The sequence below is a fragment of the Hakea prostrata genome, chromosome 5 (genome assembly GCF_041222555.1).
Source record: "Hakea prostrata isolate BN-2017 chromosome 5, UWA_Hpros_2, whole genome shotgun sequence".
In the NCBI taxonomy this organism is placed as follows: Eukaryota; Viridiplantae; Streptophyta; class Magnoliopsida; order Proteales; family Proteaceae; genus Hakea; species Hakea prostrata.
In genome coordinates this window covers 57,942,798-57,964,015 of record NC_142604.1, presented here as the reverse complement: position 1 = coordinate 57,964,015, position 21,218 = coordinate 57,942,798, and the positions used below count along the sequence as shown (strand labels likewise).

General features: G+C 39.6%; 1 protein-coding gene across 1 annotated transcript; it reads right to left on the bottom strand.

The window, feature by feature from the left end:
* Positions 1-520: 520 nt before the first annotated feature.
* Positions 521-4,177, bottom strand: LOC149016770 (uncharacterized). Its single transcript, XM_089154845.1, has 2 exons — positions 1,267-4,177; positions 521-1,149 (listed from the first exon to the last, which is right to left on the bottom strand). Exons 1-2 carry the CDS (start codon positions 3,920-3,922, stop codon positions 722-724), a joined length of 3,084 nt encoding a protein of 1,027 aa, XP_089010971.1. The 5' UTR covers positions 3,923-4,177; the 3' UTR covers positions 521-721.
* Between the last annotated feature and the right edge of the window lie 17,041 nt (positions 4,178-21,218).

The following is a 21,218-nucleotide window of genomic DNA, read 5'->3' as shown; positions in this document are numbered from 1 at the left end:
TCAACCTCTCGAGCTCTAGTCCTACATTCTCTAGTCATCATTCTAAGGTCTTGGGTTAAGCCCTACTGACCCGAGCATTGTCTGGGGTCGAACCCTGTTGAATCTTGGGCATAACTGCGTGGTTGGAATTAAGCCGGTCTGACCACTGGTTCGGACCAAGCTCCGATACTCTTGCAAAGGCACAACAGACTCCATGACATACTGTTTGTTTTTGAACCTTTTACAAAGAGTGGTCTCCATTTATTATTATTTTTTTCTTCTGTTTCTTTTACTTTTCAGGTAACTGGTGGTCTCCATTTTCTTAGAGAAAATAAAAGATATTCTTACAGAAAACAACAAAATCATCGGACCTTGTCATTCTCTTCTTCTAACATGTTTTAACATCTAAGAATGTTCATATACCCTTTATCTTGGTGTTTTGGCTTTTTTGTCGTGTGGCCCCACCTCATTCCCTGTCAATGTCATTCAATGAATCCAAGCACTTAGAATAAGCTTTAAAGAGTCAAAGTCTTAAGTCAGAACCACCCCCACTTCATCATTTAAGAAAAATTTGATTCAGATTACATGAAATTTAAGACCTAAAAAAGGAAAGAAAATGAAAATAAAAATATCCTTCTCCTAAACGGCTATACCAAGTTACAACAAGTCAACAACCCCCACAATTCAATTAAGAAAAAAAAACCCCAAAATAAGCCGTAGAAAATTCACTAATCCAATTATATTAACAGTCTGACTTCTGAGTCACAGCACCACCACCGGTGCCACCGTGGACGGCAGCATTGTCTCCACCACTGACTATCCGGCCACTGGGTGACTTCCTCTTGGGCTTAGCTTCATGCAACATCGATAAAACATCTCTCATCGATGGACGATCAGCTGGATTCTTTGTGGTGCAAAGCAATGCAAGTCTCAACACTAACATCATCTCCTCCCTCACCGATGCACACCCCGCCCCTGCGTTCTTGTCAAGAATTTCGTCCACTCCACCCCCTTCTTTGTCCTTCATCTTACTCCTCACCCAGTCTACTATACTATTCCCATCACCAAACTCCGCCACCACCGACCTCTTCCCGCTCAAAATCTCCATTAAAACCACCCCAAAGCTATATATATCACTCTTCTCGTCCACTTGCAAAGTGTATGCATACTCTGCAACATCATCAAGCCCCACATTATTAAACATGCTAAATAACAATTAACACGAATCTAAATCCTCTACTCATATGAAGAGAAAATTTTCATTCAAAAGCTTAAGAAAACACGTACCTGGCGCAATGTAGCCATAAGAACCGGCGATGACAGACATGGATTCGTCGGTCTGGATCAACTTGGCAACACCGAAATCGGCCACCCTGGCTTCCATCTCAGCGTCCAACAAGATGTTACTTGGCTTCAAATCACGGTGCACGATAACAGGATCACAATCGTGGTGAAGATAACAGATGCCTTGAGCCACGCCTAATGCTATCTTGTACCGGGTGAGCCAATCCGCCACTAGATTATCTCCTTTGCTCTTCCCATGCAACAAATCGTCCAAGCTTCCGTTTGGCATGTATTCGTACAACAGCAGCGTACTCTCGTTGTTGCTGCAACACCCTAACAGTCTCACGATATTACGGTGTCTCACGTTCCCCAACACTTCTACCTCTGCCAGAACTCCACGTCGTCTCCTCACCATCTCTTTGTGCTTGCTCCATAGCTTTTTAACTGCTATGATCTCGCCACCTGGCATTTTGGCTCTGTATACTGTCCCTGCGGACCCCATTCCGATGATCTGGTCGCTCATCGATAAACATTCTAACACATCATCCACCGTGAAGTTTAATCTCTGAAACGCGGTCAACTTCCAGGGCCCGGCTTTGATCTGATCATCGTTGAATGGACGGTTGTAATTAGCGTGGAAGCATCTGCTACCTGCGAACAGGATGAAGAGGCCTACCCCAAACGCTGCAGCCATGATCCACACGATCGATCCGGCGGTTTTCTTCGGTTGCTGCCCTAAATGTTCGTTTTGGGTGGTTGTTTCCTCCGCGCAGGGATTCTCCACGACGCCACCGCAGAGGCCTTTGTTGCCGGAAAACGATGATGGGTGAAAGATCATGGCGGAAGAAGGGATCGGTCCGGTGAGCTGGTTGAAGGAGACATTGAAGCTCTCTAAAGTACTGCAGTTGTTAAAGTTGGATGGAATCGAACCAGAGAGGGAGTTATGAGAGAGATCAACGTCGGTGATCGAAGGTAGTGTTGAGATTTCCCAGGGGATTATTCCTGTGAGAGAATTCTGTCGTAGATTCAAGCATAGAAGCTTCTCGCAATGCCCAATGTCCCATGGAATGGTTCCATTCAGTGAATTTCCTTCCATTTCGAGCTTATACAACTTACTGCAACCGATGAAATCAGGTATTTGTCCTGTAAGATTACAGAAACTCGCAGAGAAAATCTGTAAATTGGGTGAGCTCCATATGTTAGTAGGCAATTTTGTACCGAATGGGTTTCCGGAAATGTTGACAAGTTCCAAACTTGAAGCCTTCCCGAGATCGTCAGGAATTTTGCCGCTCAAATTGTTCATGCTCAGGTCCATGTAAGTTAGGTTTGGTAATAGACCAAAACCAGGTGGAATCGCTCCAGTGAGTCGGTTATCTTCGACGCGAAGCCTCAACAGAGAAGTACAATTTGCGAGAGATGGAGGGATTTCGGAGTCGAACCTGTTGGAGAAGAGTATGAGTTTAACGAGTCCGTTTCTGAGGCATAGATTCGGTGGGATCGGACCGCTTAGCGAGTTGGAAGAAACGTCGAGTTTCTGTAGCTTTGCATTTGAACCGAGCTTGTGTGGGAGATGTCCACTGAGAGAATTGTTGAAAAGGAGTAACGATTCGAGCTCTGGAAGCTCACCGATTCCGTCCGGGATTTCTCCGGTCAAATTGTTCTCCATTAAATCCAACCCAGTCAGCTTCTTCAGTGTAGAAAGCCATTCAGGAATCGAGCCTGATAGAAGGTTATCCGATAAATCAAGAACTTCCAGAACTCTCAAATTGGAAAAACTCGCCGGAATTTCGCCAATAAACCTGTTCTTGAAGAGAAACAGAGACTGAAGCAGTGTTAAATTCCCAAGCTCGGATGGAAGGTTACCAGAAAGATTTGCACTGGAAATGTCAAGGTATCTGAGATTCGATAGAAGACCGAACTCAACCGGAACCCCACCAGAGAACCCATTGTAACCAATCTCCAAGTGTTCCAGCCGAGTCAATAAGCTCAACTGAGGTGGAATCGGTCCCTGCAAAAAATTTCCAGCTAAATATAGAAACTTCAACCTCCTGAAACCACCATATCCCGCCGGAATGCTGCCTTGGAAGTAGCTCCCACCAAGGTTGAGAAGTTCGAGAAACCGAAGCCTAACGATTTCTGGTGGCAACGGACCCGTAAAACTGTTGCTGTAAGCGTTAAAGGTAGTTAAAAATCTGAGCTTGGAGATTCCTGGAGGGAAAATGGAACTGAAATTGTTGTGGCTAATGTCAAGACTCCTGAGCTTAGGTAATTCAAAAATGACAGTTGGGAAAGCTCCATCAAAGGCATTCCTGCTGAGGTTGAAGTTGTTCAACTCAGACAAAAATCGAATTTCAGAGGGGATTATTCCGGAGAGGTTTCGATGAGATAGATCTAGAGAAGTGATTTGAGAGGTGTCATGGTCACATACAACACCCGACCAGGAACACCAGACTGGGTCAGATAAATCTGCATTGGTTGAAAGGGTGTTGGTATTCCAGTCATGAAGAGAAGAGAGAGGGTCTTTAAGAGAAGCTTTGAGGTAAAGAAGAGTGACCAGCTGAAGAGGTAGAGTTGCAGAGAAAACCACTGTAATCTTCAAGGAGAAGAAGAGGAGGAGGAAGAAGAAGAAGGTGAGAGGGAGAGGAGAATTGGGTTTCATGGCTTGTTGGGTTCTGGGTTTGAGTTGAATTTGAGTTTAGAGAGGTGGATTTAAGGGAGGGAAGATTTCGATGAAGAAAAACACTTTTTGGGAGTGTTGGGTGCAGAGGGTGTCTCCATGATGATTGCTTCAGTGGGTTGTTGATGTTCTTGGAGGACGAAAACAAAAAAGAGATATCATCAAGTATATATATTGCCTTTCCCTCTATTCTCTTCCACTGTGGTTGTCTACTGCTACTCAGTTCCACTTCCTTCTCTTTGTCTTTGTTTGCTAAATTCTCTCTTTTTCATCATTCCTCGTTTCTTTAAATCCTTAGATAACAGAAATGTACAATTGTGTATTTTACAGGATCCAAGAAAAGTATTTAAATCTCCTTCCTTTTCCCTCCATATTTAATTACTTCAATTCTTCCTTTATACTCTTCTTCTTCATTGTTTCTTATTCTTAAAGACAGAGATTATACTCATAATAGTGAAATAAGCTTTACCAAACTATTGTCTCTTTATGTCAGTTTGACTTCTAAGCTTTTACATGATGAGCATTAGCTTTGTATGATTATAAGATTATAACAATTCAAAAAAAGTAGATATTAGACACTACAGCAGTACAGCCACAGCCAAGCCCAGCTACTGACAAAATCTAAATCGTCTTTTCCCTTCTTCTAATTTTAATTAATTTGTATCTATTTACTGTTTTGAATTGTGAATTATGACAACAAACAAGTCCTTTTCTCTTTTTTCATAAATTATATTTGAACAATAATTGTTAACACAAAAAAAAGAAGGAAGTGATACCGAAACAAAAAGAATGGTTTTATTAATCTAACTCATGTATACTTGCATACTTTAATCACTCTATCTGTAAGAAAAATGTTTCTTTATAACCTCCATAGAATACATGTTCACCAACTTAATCTCCATAGATTATGATGAGGATAGAATAAATAAGCTTAAACCAATCCGGTTTGAGCCCAGTCCGACCAGATCAAAATCAAACCAGTTCCGTTTGAACCTAGCCCGACTAGCTCGGATCAAATTAAACCAACCAAGCCAATGTCGGTTGAATAAGTACAAAGGCTGAGTAACAAGGTAAATCTGAATAAGATTCTAGCCAAAGAAACAGTATTCAGTCAAGACTCTACTACTCATGTTCGAGTAGGACTCAATGACCAAGATTCAGATCGCAACCTAGTTAAGGTTTGAGTTCCACTCAAACTCATATTGAGAAAAGTTATAAAAAGGTATGAGAACACAAGAGAAAGGTACGCTGAATAGAACTATCACTATTCGTATTATTATTGTTCATTACTTCCTTGTCTTCCTTAGTCGGATTCCTACCTAGATCGTCGGAGGTGAAAACTCGACCTTTACGGTCGAGCTCATCCTTGCAGGTTCAACCGGCTGAAGGGACGAACAAGATTGTGCAGCAACAGATTATATGCTCACAAACTCAACCCAAAGGGTGGTTGGTTCAATTAGCAAAATCTAATATCTCATAGTATGAGATTCAAAGTTCGAATCTCCTTGATTTTAATTGCAAAATCCTTTATATAACTCTGCAAATCCCAAACTTTACAAGCACCATTAAGGATGGTCAACTCATGATTGGATATAAAAAAAAATGCAAATATGACCTAAATGCCTCTTATGTTTTAAAATGATCAGAGTGCCCTCGTTTAACTTAAGTTTTATTTCAAACTTGTTAAGTCAAAGGATTCCCCTTCACCATCTTCTTTCTTCCTTTTTGTTCCACTGCTAGATGAGTAAATGTTGGTTTTCCTCGACTGAAAATATTACACCGTTATCCTCAAACCTTGTCAAATCCTCCAATGGCAGAAGAGACAACAAAAATTGACACCACCAAATCTTCCCCAATTTTCACAATTGAACTATTGAAGGTAACATTCTTATAGTGTTCCTTGATTGGTGGCTTTAGGATTTTTCTAGAAATGGACACATTAATTGATCGTGCTTTCCATGAATGCCTTGTTCTTCAAAAAGTTTGTCTCACTAACTAGGGTTCTAAACAATGTAGCAACTAAGTAAAGCAGAACTTTGCTTGTAACCAGAGAAAACTCAAACCCTTGATCTCATAGAAATGAAGGGTACTAGTTTTTTTTTTTTTTTTTTTGGTAGAACATGAGGGGCATTAGTCTATTTATTATTTTATTATTTTATTATTTTATTTTGAATTCCATGACACTAGTATATTAGAAAACGGAAACTACCCTTCTATCCTAGCTAACTCTGTTGTGTCACATTCCATGCACCTACAATGTTTTCTTTCTAATATTACAGCGAAGCAAAGAAAGTATCAATCATTTTGAGAAAGACAAATGTGCATGACAATTAACAATCTTCTCATAAGAATCCAACGTTGATTTATTATTAAATTTTCAAAAGAAATCTTCAAATTGCTAATTTATCATTTTAATACTGTTTTTTTAATCAGTTAAACCTCAACCATCCATAATCCTAAAATTCACCCACTTACTTACCTACAGGTGAGGGAGTTTGATGATGTGGTTCTGTGGAAGGGGGGGGGGAGATGTGAAATAACAAATATGCCCTTTAGTTCCACGTGTCAGAAAGGATATTTTGGGTATGAGAAAGGAAAGGATAAATCATGTTGGTGGAGCCAGAAAAGCACAAGGCGATGATTGCAGGGAGGGCCTGGTGGTTTCGAAAGGTAAAGGAGGTGGGGGCCCACAAGGAATTTTGTCTCCTTCATCCCCTTCACCAGCAACGGCCCAGCCAGTGAGTGAGTGAGTGAGTGGAGCAGCTAGCGTCCGTTGTGTTGTGTTTCTCTAAAACCTGTGACGGATGATGGTGATGGTGACGGTGACGGTGACGGTCACTGTCTGTACCCATTTCGGGCTTAATGGATGGAATCGTCGGGTCATCATATATATATTCTCTACGCACGTGCTGCACCACATTCCCTTCCCCACGCATGATAGATAGATAGGACATAGGAGCCTGTCTGTCTAATCTAACTATCCAAGCCTGCGGATGAGGAGGCGTGATGGGTTGGGCCCTACGCACGCGTGACAGGGTTATTTGTTGCAATTGGCACTTTTGGGGCATTTTTGACTTTTACTGTACTGGATATTATAGTTATAGCCTTATAGGATTAGAGGATATTCTCATGTACGCCTGCCTCTCTGTTCCATAGGATTCTCAAACTGTCAGTTTTCTGATGCAATGAAGAATGGTCGTCATTGTTACACCGTTACTGGAAATAGGTCCCCCCAGGTGTACTCTGTTCATTGGTGATTTTAAACCGAATATTCACTTTGCTGAAAAGGGTAAGGAAAATCTTATATTTGGATCTTTTATGATCCGTTTGATGATCCAACCAAACATAGGGTCCGGTGTTTCTTTGCTCCAAAATTGTTTTTTTTTCTGATGCGTCCAAAATCTGCTTAGCTCTAAGATCTCCCGAGAATGACCTGCAAAAACGAACGTCAGATATGGCTCCGACTCGTTGGGAATCGGGAGTCCACCTCCGAAGGCTAAGTCAGTTGATGAACTTAATCACAAAAGGCTCTGCTGGAGCACAGAGCTAAAGAATGAATAACGATAATACGATTCAGATTGTATGTGTCCTTCTACCTTGTGAGTAGGTGATGTCTTATATAGAGTGTACCTTCGAATTTCCTTTGTTGGATGTATTTGAACATTCTTCGGATAGTCGTCAGATCTTAACGGATAGATCCCTACTAGGTTGGACTAGTAAATGACTCCTTTGATAATACACTCGTTATATGGTAGTTATCTATATAATAGCGATAAGTGACAGCCGCCAAATGCTGCTACCCGTCTCTTTGTCGAATAATCTATTCTAATAGTAGCGGATTAGAGCGTGTTTGTGACTGAGTTAGTTTTCTTCCTCAGCAAGCTATCTCCTGGACCCAGCTCGCTCGGAAACGAATCGATTCCTTTCGTTCTAACCGGAGTCGAGGGTTCGAACCAAGATTGAACCAGGTTCGGTTATATTTTCTCCATGTCACTTTCGTATAATTTTTGTAACATAAATTAAAATTTGTGAAATTCTTTTAGTTCCAGAAATACTTTTCACACAATAACTATCTATTGTTGCGTTTGCTTCTAGAAGCAAAATTAGGTGGGATTAGATTAAAGTGGGACAATTTTAGAAGAGATATATAAATTTTATTACAATTTTAAAATTTTTCCTTTTTAGTTTTTATTAAATGCCAAGGGCTTGCTTGGTTACATTTTTGTTCGCTAAAAGGGTCATTTGTATTAAAAAGCGAAAAGAAAAATAACAAACATACTATCAACGTATCATCCCTCAAACCCGCAACATCAGTTGCCCCCACGAGAGCGACCAACAGCCTCTTAATCAAGTTCTCTCCTTATCAATACTATTCAGGGTATATGAACATCAGTTTGTTTTAACCTTCTTATTTTTCCTTGGGCAACCAGGCTTACGACAAAGAGAGCCACCCTCCACTTGATCAGGAAGCGAGCTTGAAGAAAGAACTACTTCCAAAAGTTGCTGCTCATCCATACGGGAGTGAACGACCAAAGAAGAGCCTTCCAAAGCATCCAAATTTTGTTGGGCCCCACACAATCCCACTTGATGCTCAACCGAATTTTGCTGGACCAACAGATCATTAATTCCATCCGAATTTTGCTGGCCCCACATGGTCCCATATGATACTCAACCAACTGATCATTATTTCCATTTAAATTTCGTTGGGTCCACTTGTTCCAGCAAAGCAATCCACGCTACTTAGCCAACAAATCATTATCTCCAACAGAAATTTGCTGGGCCCCACTTGATGCTCAATCAACTGATCAAGATCTCCATTCAAATTTTACTGGGCCCCACTTGTTCCAGTAGAGCAGTCCATGTTACTTGAAGGAGTTGTATCCAAATTCGAATTCAATTCCGAAAATTGTTTGGCCAACTGATCATTATCTCCAACTGAATTTTGTTGGACCCCACATGGTCCCACTTGATACTCAACCAACTGATCATTAACTCCATTCAAATTTTGCTGGGCCCCACTTGTTCCCTTGTTTGGTTACATGAATTTAGGGATTTGAAACCAAATGAGATTTCAAATTTATGTATTCATGGTTAAAAAATTAACTGTTTGGTTAGCCTCAAATCTATCAAAGTTCATAGAGTTCCGTTGGATAACTACGCATGAATCCGTAAATTTCATCAATATAATACTTATAGTGGAATCCATGGATTTCACTTAATACCTAAGAATAATTTAATTCACATTTTTAGGCAAAAAAGTGAAATCTCCAGATTTCATGAATCTAAGAATGTTTTACAACTACATAGGTATAAATCTCTGGATTCAAATAACTAAACAAGTCCTAAAAAAAGTGTACACTCATAAGTATTTCTAATGTTTATTGAAGTACTAGCATGGGTTGAGTTATCAATCGGGTCCATAATAATCCACCAAAATTTTTTTGTTTTGTTTACAAGAAAAAAAGTGTTTTTGTTTTGAAAAATGTTGAAAATGGTTTTGAGTTTTTTTTTTCCCTGAAGAAAACATAATATTTTTATAGGCATTTGATGAAATTGGCTTCTAGAAGTGTAAATTGTATCACCTCTCGTAAAGACAGGGGCTAGGGTTTTACCAGAGATAGAAGAACTATAGCTATTGGAGATAAATAATATGAATCCAATAATCCCTAATGTTAGAGCTAAAAAACAACTAAAGGAGTTCTATCATAGTACAAAAGGGTTTTAGTAGGACTTTTTCGTTTAGGATACGAAATTTCATCAATTTTTCCAATTCTCGCCCAGCTTGTTCTTCAAAAAACAGAAAGAAAGGAAGGACTGTCGTTACATCAAAAGCCTTTTTTGAAGTGGAATTCATAAATTTCAATTCATGTTACAAAAATTACCAAAAGCAAAAAAATTTATCAACTGATTTTTTTTTTCCAAAAGAAGAAAAAAAACTGAAGTGGCTACTACAATGGAGTACTATCAAGCTGTAGTTTTACATTAAAATAGAAGAATAAACGTTTAACTTATTTATGGAAAGCAATACTACATTATTTTCAGTGACACACTAATTTGGCCTATAAAAGTTAATTTTCTCTCATTAAAAACATGAAAAAAAAGATTTGGCCTATAAAAGTTAATTTTCTCTCATTAAAAACATGAAAAAAAGAAAAAGAAAAAAAGAAAGCGACTATCCCAACCCAAAATCTCTCAAAATCTTTCACAATTATAGTAAACTGCCAAAATGTCATACGGTGGGAGTTCCCTGTCATTATCCTCCCAAGACTCGATAAGGCTTCAATTAGTTTTAAAAAAAGAAAGTGGGTCTCAATGGTAAATAAACAAGCATGAATAGTGAAAGAAATCAAAACCGAACTAAACCGATCAAAATGGATAGACCGAAATAGGCAGATATCTTGAAAGAGCTATCGTATCAAACCCTTTATTGGCTCAACCGGATAAGAAACAATTGAAACAGGATTAGTCCATTTCAACTTGACTCTTCACTAATTCAGAATTAATTCAACTCCATTGAACCAAGGCTAAACCAACTGCGTTTGGCTTCAGTGTTGTGCATTAATTGTGCAAAACTGAGCTACTTATATTCCTAAGGCTGCGTTTGTTTGCAAAGGTGGGGTGGTAAAAAAAGGAGTGGGAAAAAAAAACGTGCGAGTCCCATGTGTAGTGGGGTGAGGGAGAAGAAAAGGAAATGAAAGGATTTTGTGGAAAAGTAATACTAGTGGGTCCTACCATAGTTCGAAATTTCGAACCGTGTCGCCGTGTCGCTCCTTGGCGACACGGCCGGAATTTCGCCAAAAGTCGGGCGACTTTTGGTAGGGGTTCGATGAAAAATCGAACCCCTGTTTCGATGGGTTTTTTTGGTCATTTTGACCTGAAATTTGATGTGTAGCCTAATTTAAGGCTAATAAACACATTGGTAGTGTTATTTTGATCTAAAACATTACCTAAACTAATGTTCTTAATCGACCCATGTCCTACTATACGCGGACGAAAGCCCCGAAACTAAAAACCTAAAAACTCATAAAACCAAATCATATAAAGTCTACAATTCATTGTACAAATACCGTAATACATAAAGTCATCCAACCATATAAAATCGAAACTCTCAGTACCAAATCCGTGCCTAGGTGGATCGAATTCCTCCGACTCAGATTGCCTCCATTGATGCCCCCCCAACAAATTCACATACTCATCCCACTCATACGATATTGAAAATTGTCTAAGTAATCATTAACTGCAGTTCTATAGCGGTCATCTTCCACGCCATGAGAACTCCAATTTGAGGGAAGTGAGAATAGGGCCAAGGAACGATTGCATGCCATCGGATGCCCTTGTTGGTACGAATGACTCGATTGTGAAAGAGGGAGAGGGACACCATAGCTCCTATGATACGAAGAACTAGAGGGGACACCATAGCTCCCATGATACGAAGAACTAGAGGGGTTACTAATTCCCATATCATCCGTCCATCCGAAGGAGGGAGAGGGACACCATAATTATTACCCGTAGGCCAATAACCCGGTGTGGAGCCTACAGACTCATCCAAGCTCATGGACCCCATTGACGCAATCGCGCATCCCAAGGATTAACATAGTCATGGCCAGCTCCCCTCGATGGTGGCTCGGCCTCGTATCGGGATATTGACGACCACGCGATAATCACCACCATGATCATAATCCCGAGTGGCATGATCAAAATGACTCTCCCCGGTGTATCCGGGTGGGGGCTCCTGTGTCTCCGGTAGTGGAACATGTATACGCTCTCCAATGCCTCCACCACCACCACCACCACCACCACTACCACTACCACCACCACCACCACCATCATCATCTCCACCAGCCGACTAGGCGAGAGTGTGTCATCGGGATTGTTGTCCTGCGGCTCCTCCGTGCCTCGGTGCCATCATCCAATCCTCATCAGCGATGGCAGCTGCCCTCGCATGTGCCCCGACCCTCTTCGGTGGCCATATACTCACCCACATTAACCCCGCAGCTTGAGCTAGTTCCGGGTCGGCCTCCCTCCAGGTTGGTCCAATACCGGCTCACCCCGTCCAACATCCACCGAGTGAGGGGATCTTGGTCATCTTCGGCAACATCAAATATATCATCGAGATTGATGTATTGCCTTTCATTATGAGCTCGCTCCCCGGCATATTGCAGCTTCAACCTCATATTATAGTGAATAAATACGAGGTCATTTAGACGCCGGCTTCCCAACCGGTTCCTCCTCGGGAGTGGATCATGCTGAATGTACTCCAATTCCTCTCACATCCAGAGGCAAAGCAAGTCTGAGACAGGATCCTGATTGCCAATCTTCGCAAGTTTGATGAACTATTGCCATAGAGATACCACCATTCAGCTGCATTATCACAAAAACATTAAGTTAGAAACTCAAAAGTCAAAAGACTCAAAACATTTATGCATCTAAGCCTTAAGGATCTAACTATATAAGTATCTAACCTAGATCCATGGTTTCCCCCCCCCCACCCAGCACCAACTCCACTAAAAGACCCAAATGCATCTCTAAACAATTTGATCTGCAATAATACAATCATTAGTATTGATTGGTTATCTAAATTATTTAAACAATTAATACAACTCACTAATCGTTTGAAATTCCCAATGTCTCACCTCATTGTGGCAAAATGATTGGACCATCTCATCCGGCTCCAACCGTTATCACCCGTATCGGGGCATCCAATAGGTTTGTGTCCAACCCTAAATGTTGACTATATTGATACTTAGGGTTTATAAAATATCGCATAATTAAAAAAGCTAAAATTAGTACCAACTACCAAAGTACCAATACCTACAATGCACAAGCCCACAAAAAAAAAAAAAAACGGCCCAGAAGAGGATGCACGAGAGGCCAGGCACGACAATATCTAAGAAAGCCCGATGCCTCAGGGTGCCGCCATAGCATCCCAACGCCAAGGGATGCATACAAATGGGGCAAGTGGGTCCCCCAAGGAAGAGTCCACCATACACAAGACCTTACTATATGATCGATCATGCACAACACTAAAGAAACACTCCGAAATCATCGATGATATTATGATGCGGCGCCCATTGGTCGTGAATATCACAAACTCATTAAGTCAATAGACAATAAATATCATACAAGATAATCATAAACTCATAATATAAATATAATAATTTATAAGATGAAATAGTAGATAGTTATCTTACTTGGATCCACCTAACAAACCACCGCGATGCAAACATGGATCGAGGCCCGACTCTTATCTTGCATCTGCTCAAGGCGACAAATTTGTCGCAAATCTTGCGGACAGCCACCAACTCACCTCCACAGATCTCCCACAGCCAAAGCAACGAGATTGTAGATAAAGTTGGACGCCACTCTCAATGGTGTTGTGGACAATGCTGATTTTCCAATGTCCCAAGATTAGGTCAATTGAATGTGCAAGACAAGGTGTCCACATAAGGTTAAATCGGTGAAGCCACAACACCACCGGCCCTTATAGTTGGAGCCATTGTCGGACAATTGCACCACACCTACCAACCCGGCGATCACATCCCGCAGAGACCCAGATATATCGTGGTCCGAGACAGAGCATCCACGACAAGAAGACAGCTCCAATCACAAGATACCATGAAGTGATGATGGACTTTCGTCGGGCGGTCCATCCATCGACATGATGGTGCATCCATAAGATCCAAAAGGGTTTCATACTATCAATATACTCCGCAGCTCTGCTCTCCTCTGAAGGAGGGTGGTCATCAACCGAGGGTTGGGACCACATATCCGGGCCGCCGCCGCAATAGTATCAATCATATTCGATAGTATGGACCGTCGTGTCCGGGATGTGATTGTAATAAATCCACTGACATGCCTCTTACCTCTTGCCAACCCCATGCACCAGAACTTGGGCGCCCCTCCGAATGATCAGGATCTTGCTCCATGGTCGGGCGGACGGCGGGATAATCGGATGGTTGCCGGGTAGTGCACCAACGGCGAACCGAGAGAGGGGCCCGCCGATCGACCAAACAGCCAAAACACCACCCCCCCCGAATCGAAGGTCAGCCCGTAGGCCTAGATGGACAAGCTCAGCCAGCCGCCAACCCCCCGATGGGCAAGCACCGCCAGCCCCCAACCCTCCCCGACGCCACATCAAAGATCAAATCCCACATCACAATCATCCACAAGAGACGGCCCCCGCACCGCATCATCTAGTGCCACCTCGATATTCCCCCTTTGTTTTGTAAATCCGAGTAACGAACATCCGGATGCCCGTGCATTTAGTCACATCTTGAACTCAGGATGAACCCTAACCACGATGCCACGAGTAATCTTTGTGACAAAAATACACTCAGTTATTGTCTCCATCAAAGCAAAAGCAGGGCCCCGACCAGGTCGACGACCACCCGCCCCCACCGAAGACCCCCCAAAGAATGATAGATCAAATAACATTAACAAAAACAAATATATAATTATACACATATAAACAATCATATATGAAAATGAATATGCATGAGATATAATTTATGATATAATTATAAAAAAAAGTTAAAAAAAAAAGGCGAGAAGCACAGGGCAACACAACCAAAGTTGAAAAATAATATAATTATCCATAATCAAAACACCCCCATCCCTATTTTGCATTTCATAATTATTGATATTTTTTGAAAAATAAAATAACTTATTTTTGGGTCAAAAAATATGACCCGGAGTCGAGATACGGAGCAAAGCACATCAACAACAGATCACAAAAAGTAATCATACAAGATAACAAAATATCATTTTACCCACAAAAATAAAAAAAAAACGAAAAAAGACCGAAAAGAGACAGGAAACATATATAATAAAATCATCAACACATAAGAGATTTTGTGAAAAATTACTTGGATAAGAATGAACGTGGAAAAAACGAAGCAAAGGCACAAAACAACGGATAGGCAACAAGGAAGCAAGAGACCGAGAGCAAGATGGACGAAAAAAGTGAAAAGCAAAAATAGAGAGAGAAGCCGGAGAAGAGAGAGAAGAGAGAGAAATTAAAAAGAAGAAATGGCTACAAAAGGTTACGACGACTCGGAGGGGGGGTGTGATCGCCCGAATGACTTGTGCGGCGATATGTGGACATTTTGTACCATGGGTCCTACTTTTTATTTTTCCCAACTTTCTCACAAAGTCCCACCAAAAATGTGAGGTTTTAAAATGGTATGTGGTGGGAAAATTGGACTGTCACATCACCGGACAAAGAAATGAATCAAGGAAATTTGTCTCCCACTTTTCCACCCCAAGCAACCAAACAATCTACTATTTTGGGATTTAAAGAAAAAGTAAGAAATCTATATTTTTTTTAAAGAATTTTTCCACCACACAATTCTACAATCCTCAAGGACCAGGGCATTTAAGTAATCCAACGGTCACCCAACAAACTAGAGTTTAAATAAAATTAAAATTAATGGGTGGGTTTGAATAAAATTTAAATTTAGTTTGAATTGGGTAACCGTTGGATTACTTAAATGACAGAAATCCATGAGGAATTAGAGGATTGAGGGAAAGGAATTACAGACGATGTGAATCCCTTTTTTTCCACCCCACCTTTATTCCAGCAAACAAATACAGCCTAAAAGACCAAGAATTCATTTTGAGGAGCTAGTATAGATACACCCCAAAGCAGAAGAATAGGTATTTTTTCTTGATCAGCCAAATAAAGAACCTGATTACACACAGCTAAGTTATGGCCCACATATGGTCAGAGTTGGGATCTACGCATATAGATAGGCTAATCCCCCTATTTACACATTCCAAAAACTGGGTAGAACAATAGGTAATTAGCATAGTTTGTAGATGGAATTATAATCTGCTAACTATTATTTTATAATTTTCAAGCTAACCCATCTACAGGGATTACCATTCTATCTTTTCATTATTGTATATGAGTAGGTTATCTGAGATAGTGTAGCTAAGTAGATGCTATCACTACCCACAGGCCACAAGGCCAGTGTGCTTTGTTTGAGTCCCTACAGGAGAACCCCACAAGAAAATAAAGAGAAGGAGAAGCTGGGTCTTGTTGCAGAATGATGGAAGACTTGAACTGCTCAAAGCTATTTTTTTTAGTGTTTTGTAAAGCAAACGGTGCGTGGGGACTGGACAGTAAAAGCCTGTGGGCGCGCACCACTGGGAATGCACGCTATGTGTTTGACTTAATTTCCCACTTACTGCTGTGAGTTCTTTCTCCATATTTTCTGATCATAATAAGCTTTGAAGAAATCATGGTCTAACCCCCCCCACACCTGTTAGTCTTTTCTTTTCTTTCTTTTTCAACATGAATGGCTTCTCTTTTCCATTATCTTATCAATTTTCTTTAACCTGAGTGGAGAACAAAATTATTAAGGTTTTGAAGGTGAATAAGAGAAGCATGTGAAACCCTCTATTACAGTGACACATCTCCTCTTATTAATCTCTAATTATCAATCTCATTTGTCGTTTAATCCATCTTTCAAGATCTTGCTATCTTTGTAATAGAGAATCTGTATCTGCATATAGACAAAAGGGTTTTGAATGATTTAACACTATGATCATGTGACTTCATATGATGATTCATTATATCAGTTTCTCTGATGATGCTTATTTGAATGAACCAAGTGGCTATGTTGTAGGATATTAAAAACACTGGCACCTTAAACATCCTTTCTAACATACTTTTGTTGACTAACCTTGCCAACAGATGGGGTCAAATCTGGTCACCATGTCATAGCTAGGAGATTTATATATAGATATGTGGTCCATTACATTTCCAATAATAACTCACTTGAAATCTTCTCTAAACCCTAAAACTTTTTGGTCTAAGAAATGACAAAAGGAAACCGAAGATCTGGATCCAAAATTAGTTGTTTTCTGTGATCTGAAATTTGTTGTCCGACTTTGAAGATTGACTTATTTTGGTATATTACCTGAATAGCTTATTCTTGTGAGATCTGTGATAGAAATAAAAGACTTGAATAGCTGACCAATTGTTTGCTTGATTGGAAATTTATATATTATATACCTTATGTTTTTCTATAAAGTCATTGTGAAGTTTGTGGATTTTCACCTCAGAGGTTTGAGTAGAAAGTTACTTGTCATGCTGTTTTGACAATTAGTTGAGACACCTTTATTGTGATCTTCTTCCTACATAATGAAAATTCTTCCTTTTTGCCCTGTGAACATAGCACATTGCTTTGCAATGTGAACCACGTTAAATCTTTATATTGCTGTGATTAGTTATTTGTTTCTGTTTGTGATTTTTTGGTGGTTGTTCTAACACTAGTTAATGACATGCTTAGTTGATTCTCATCTGTTAATGACATGATCAACATAATTTATATGAACCTATAAACCCCACAGTTGATTTTCCAGAAAGGAAGGAGAACTGAATTTAAGAACTTCAATTAATTCCTCAGGTCTCCAACCTCTTCATCTCAGGGCAAAGTTTTGGCTCTAAGGGGCCATGTTGATTATCACTTGTCATTGTTCTACTGTTCAGTGCTTTAAAAATGCTTCAGTTAGAATAGAAGGGTTTCACTTTCACTCACCTTAGAATCTGGAGAGTAAAATTAACAATCCACACCAAAATGATTTAGATCTTCTAAAAGTTGGCCCAAGAACCGAAACCGTGTGGTTCTTTTTTGTGGGAATAATCTACAATTGCAACATCAGTTTCACCTAAAAACACTATTGATTATCTTAATGAGAGTTTTGGTTGAAGAAAAGAATAAGATCTTTTTCAATTTTCATAGATTTTTCGCTCCCTTTCATCATTTAAGTGGTTTCACTGGAACCATTTGCTTTTGTGATTAGACAGAATTGGGTAGCGGACTACCACATTGAGCTAAGGTAGAAAGTCAAGTCTTAAGACTTTAAACCCAAGTGGAATTTTACACACCATTTTGATCTAGCATCTTTATTTTGGGTATTTATTAACTCATCCAAAATTTTTTGATAATTAAACTTCAAAATTCATAATTATATATTGTTGAGTTACATTAATCAAAAATTTCATACAGGGTGGTAAAGCTTTACAGGTCAACGGTTGGATATTAATTCAGGGCCATTTTAAGTTGACCCAATCTCAGACTAAAATTGAGACTAGGTTCTATTTGAGCTGGAAAAAAAAATCATCTTCTTTGCACATTTCTCTGTTGTGCACAACAGTGTATGCTTTATACCAAATAAAAGACTGAGATTAAAAGTTTAATTTTAAATTTGAAAAATCCAAAATAGCCTTTTAATTCCTTTATTTTGTTAGCCTTTTATTTGGTATATATTTGCACTGCAGTGCACAACAAAGGATGTTTACTTGAAATAGATTTTCATCCTCTGTAATTAGATTTTAATTATTTGGGGTGGCTATATTCACTACTAGGATCTTGACATGTGATTAGACGATAGCCTATGATCATTATTAAAACTTAGATTAAATATTTATTATCTCTTGAAATCTCTTTAATAGATTCCTTCCCCTTTTTGTGGTATAGTTTAATTTGAGTTTTAATAACGGACAATGACTATTATACACTTACGTGTCAAAATCCTATTAGTGAGTTACAGACAAACTAATTGTAGCGCATAAAGATGTAGTACATAAAGATCTAGATCTGTAAACGGATTGGATTTGGTTCGGATATTCCAGTATCCGAATCCGATTAGCAAAATCGCTACCCGAATCCGCCAAACATTTAGAGAAGGCATCCGAATTCGAATCCGGAACTTTATTTGGATATCCGATAATAATCCGATCCGATAAACTATCCAATTATTTATTGGTGGTTGTCATTTTTTTTTTATATTTTTGATTTCTAATTTTCAATTTCCAATTTCCAATTTCCGATTTCCGATTTCCGATTTTCGATTATCGATTACTTGTTTCCGAATCCAATTATTAGCTTCATTTTTAGAGAAAAGTGTTTAATACTTTACTCTTACCGGATAATTTTCAATTTTTGATTATCCAGATACCGATTAACGGTTTCCGAATCCGATTATCATCATTTTTCATAGGAAAAAATGTTGAATACTTTACTCTATCCGAATATTATCCGATCCGATAAGCAATTATCCGAATCCAAATTCGGTTGCTTAGCAGACGGATACAAATATTTTTTGGTAAAAAAATTTTGAATATGAACCCCCTTAAATGAGTACGAATGCAAATTCGGAGGCAGACATTGGCTATCCATTTATTTGTCTATAAAGATTTAAAGAAAATGCAAGTACAAACTAGGACATTAGAGTATCCTATCAATCAAGTGATTCTAAGAGATGTATCGTCTCATTTTGAGTATTTATTGTACTGGTTAGTACACTTTAGTGCAACCTAATATGCGCACTTTAAGTTTTGACCAAAAAAATGTATGTGCCGTTAAAGAAAAGGGAAGTTTCAGCCCCATCCCAAGTTATCCAATTTATCAATCAAATCCCTTTTAGATTGCAAATATATTAATTGCATACCTTGCTGTTTGAAAAATCACAATTAATTGCCAATGTAAGCAAGTTACTTTTTTCAAAATGACAAACATAACCTTGAAAGAAAAGCCTTATGCTTGACTTGTTTTTTTCATCTTCTTTAACTTTCTGAGACTACTTCCTCTTCTAATTGTAAATCTTCCCAAAGTTTATGAGAAATGGTTTGAAAGTAATGTTTTTAAACTTAAGGTATGAGGATAGTATTGAAAATCAATAAATAAAAACTAACCGTGATTAATAGTATAAGTAACAGGGGATTTGACTAACAAATTGGATAATCGGGGCAACTTGTTGGATGGTGTTGTGGAGAATATATAGCCCGAGGGGTCCCCTTGAGAGGGACACACACCCCCACTCGGGTAGGTGTGTCCCCCTTCCTCAGGAGACTCAGAAAACCCCCTCGGGAGGGACACACACACCCACTCGGGTAGGTGTGCTCCCCTCCCTCGGGAGATTTAGAGAACCCCCTGGGGGGACACACACCCACCCACTTGGGTAGGTGTGCTCCCCTCCCTCGGGAGACTCAGAGAACCCTTTCGGGAGAAAGCACACACCCACTATGGTAGGTGTGTATTACCCCCTCGTGAGCCATACATGAGATAAGTTCGAAAGGTAAAAAGACCTTCAATACTAAGTCCAAGAGTGACGTTGAAGACGAACCAAGTCAAAGGGGTCAGTAAGAGATAACTACCCACCATATCCGTTACGAGACTTGGGGAGATAGATAAACTAATAACGGCTCTATTAGGCCTGCCAAAGAAGGGAACATGCTCCCTAAGATCTCTCACCCACTCTTCAACTGAATAGACAAAATTCAAGGAGACGCCGCCTCCAGGCATCCTCTATATAATCCTTCATCCTACAAGGAGAAAGGTATGAGATTCATCTTACTTTTAGTCTCTACGCCTTAGAGAACCATCTCAAGGTCTTCTATTGTTGCCTAAACTAACTTGGGCGTCGGGGGCGGTTCTTCGGCCAAGACTAGGCCGGCCTGTTCTTGTTTTCTTTGTGAGTGCAGGCATCTTAGCTACTTGTATTCGGTTGGAGAAGCCTCCAAGAAGTTATTCAACTATGCGGTTCTCGAAGAAGTTCTAGATGCAACAGATGGTGTTTGAAAATTTCCTTTGGAGTAAAAGAGAGACATATCAGTATGTATCGTATCGATTGTATCCAATATGAATATGCATCGATTGGTATCATCATATTGTATCGTGGAATACTTAAGAACTTGATTTGAACTAAGGTGTACATAATACCTTAGAAAAAGAGAAAGGGGAAAGAAAAAAATGCACATAAATCACGCTCTTTGCTCTGTGGGTCCAAGGAACAAAAATGAATGATATCCACTTGAGGAATCCAACATCTTAAGTAAAGGTCCAGGCTCAAGTGTCAAATGTGGTAATCATCTCAATTTTAGAAGGTGAAGCAACTTTTGCTACTGGATCCTTATCTCAAATCGATTTACTTCACATCTGAAATCATAATTTGTTCTTCCTTTTCCTACTTTTGGGAGCTTTCTGGTGTCGGTCACCTCTCCCCTGGTGTCTAGCGTGACATCAACATGGAAAACAACTGTAATATTCCTCCTGGTTTTGGTCTCCTTAATAATCATCACTTGGGTTTTTTTTTTGTTGTTATGTTTGGGTTGAAAATTGAAACAGTAGTTTTTTTACATCATAATTAAGGTTTAGTAGTCACAATAACGTCTCATTTTCTTGGAAGAATCTTTTGTATCATAAATTTGATCTATGAGGTCGCGTTTGGATGTCAGGAAAAGAAAAGGCAAGGCGTAGGGGATAATGGT

What these genes read in the sequence shown, in the direction of transcription:
- LOC149016770 (XM_089154845.1), bottom strand. Translation starts at nt 3,922, where the DNA reads ATGAAACCCAATTCTCCTCTCCCTCTCACCTTCTTCTTCTTCCTCCTC. An exon ending in TTATGGCTACATTGCGCCAG is followed by an intron (nt 1,150 to 1,266) that starts GTACGTGTTTTC and finishes ATGATGTTGCAG; the next exon opens with AGTATGCATACACTTTGCAA.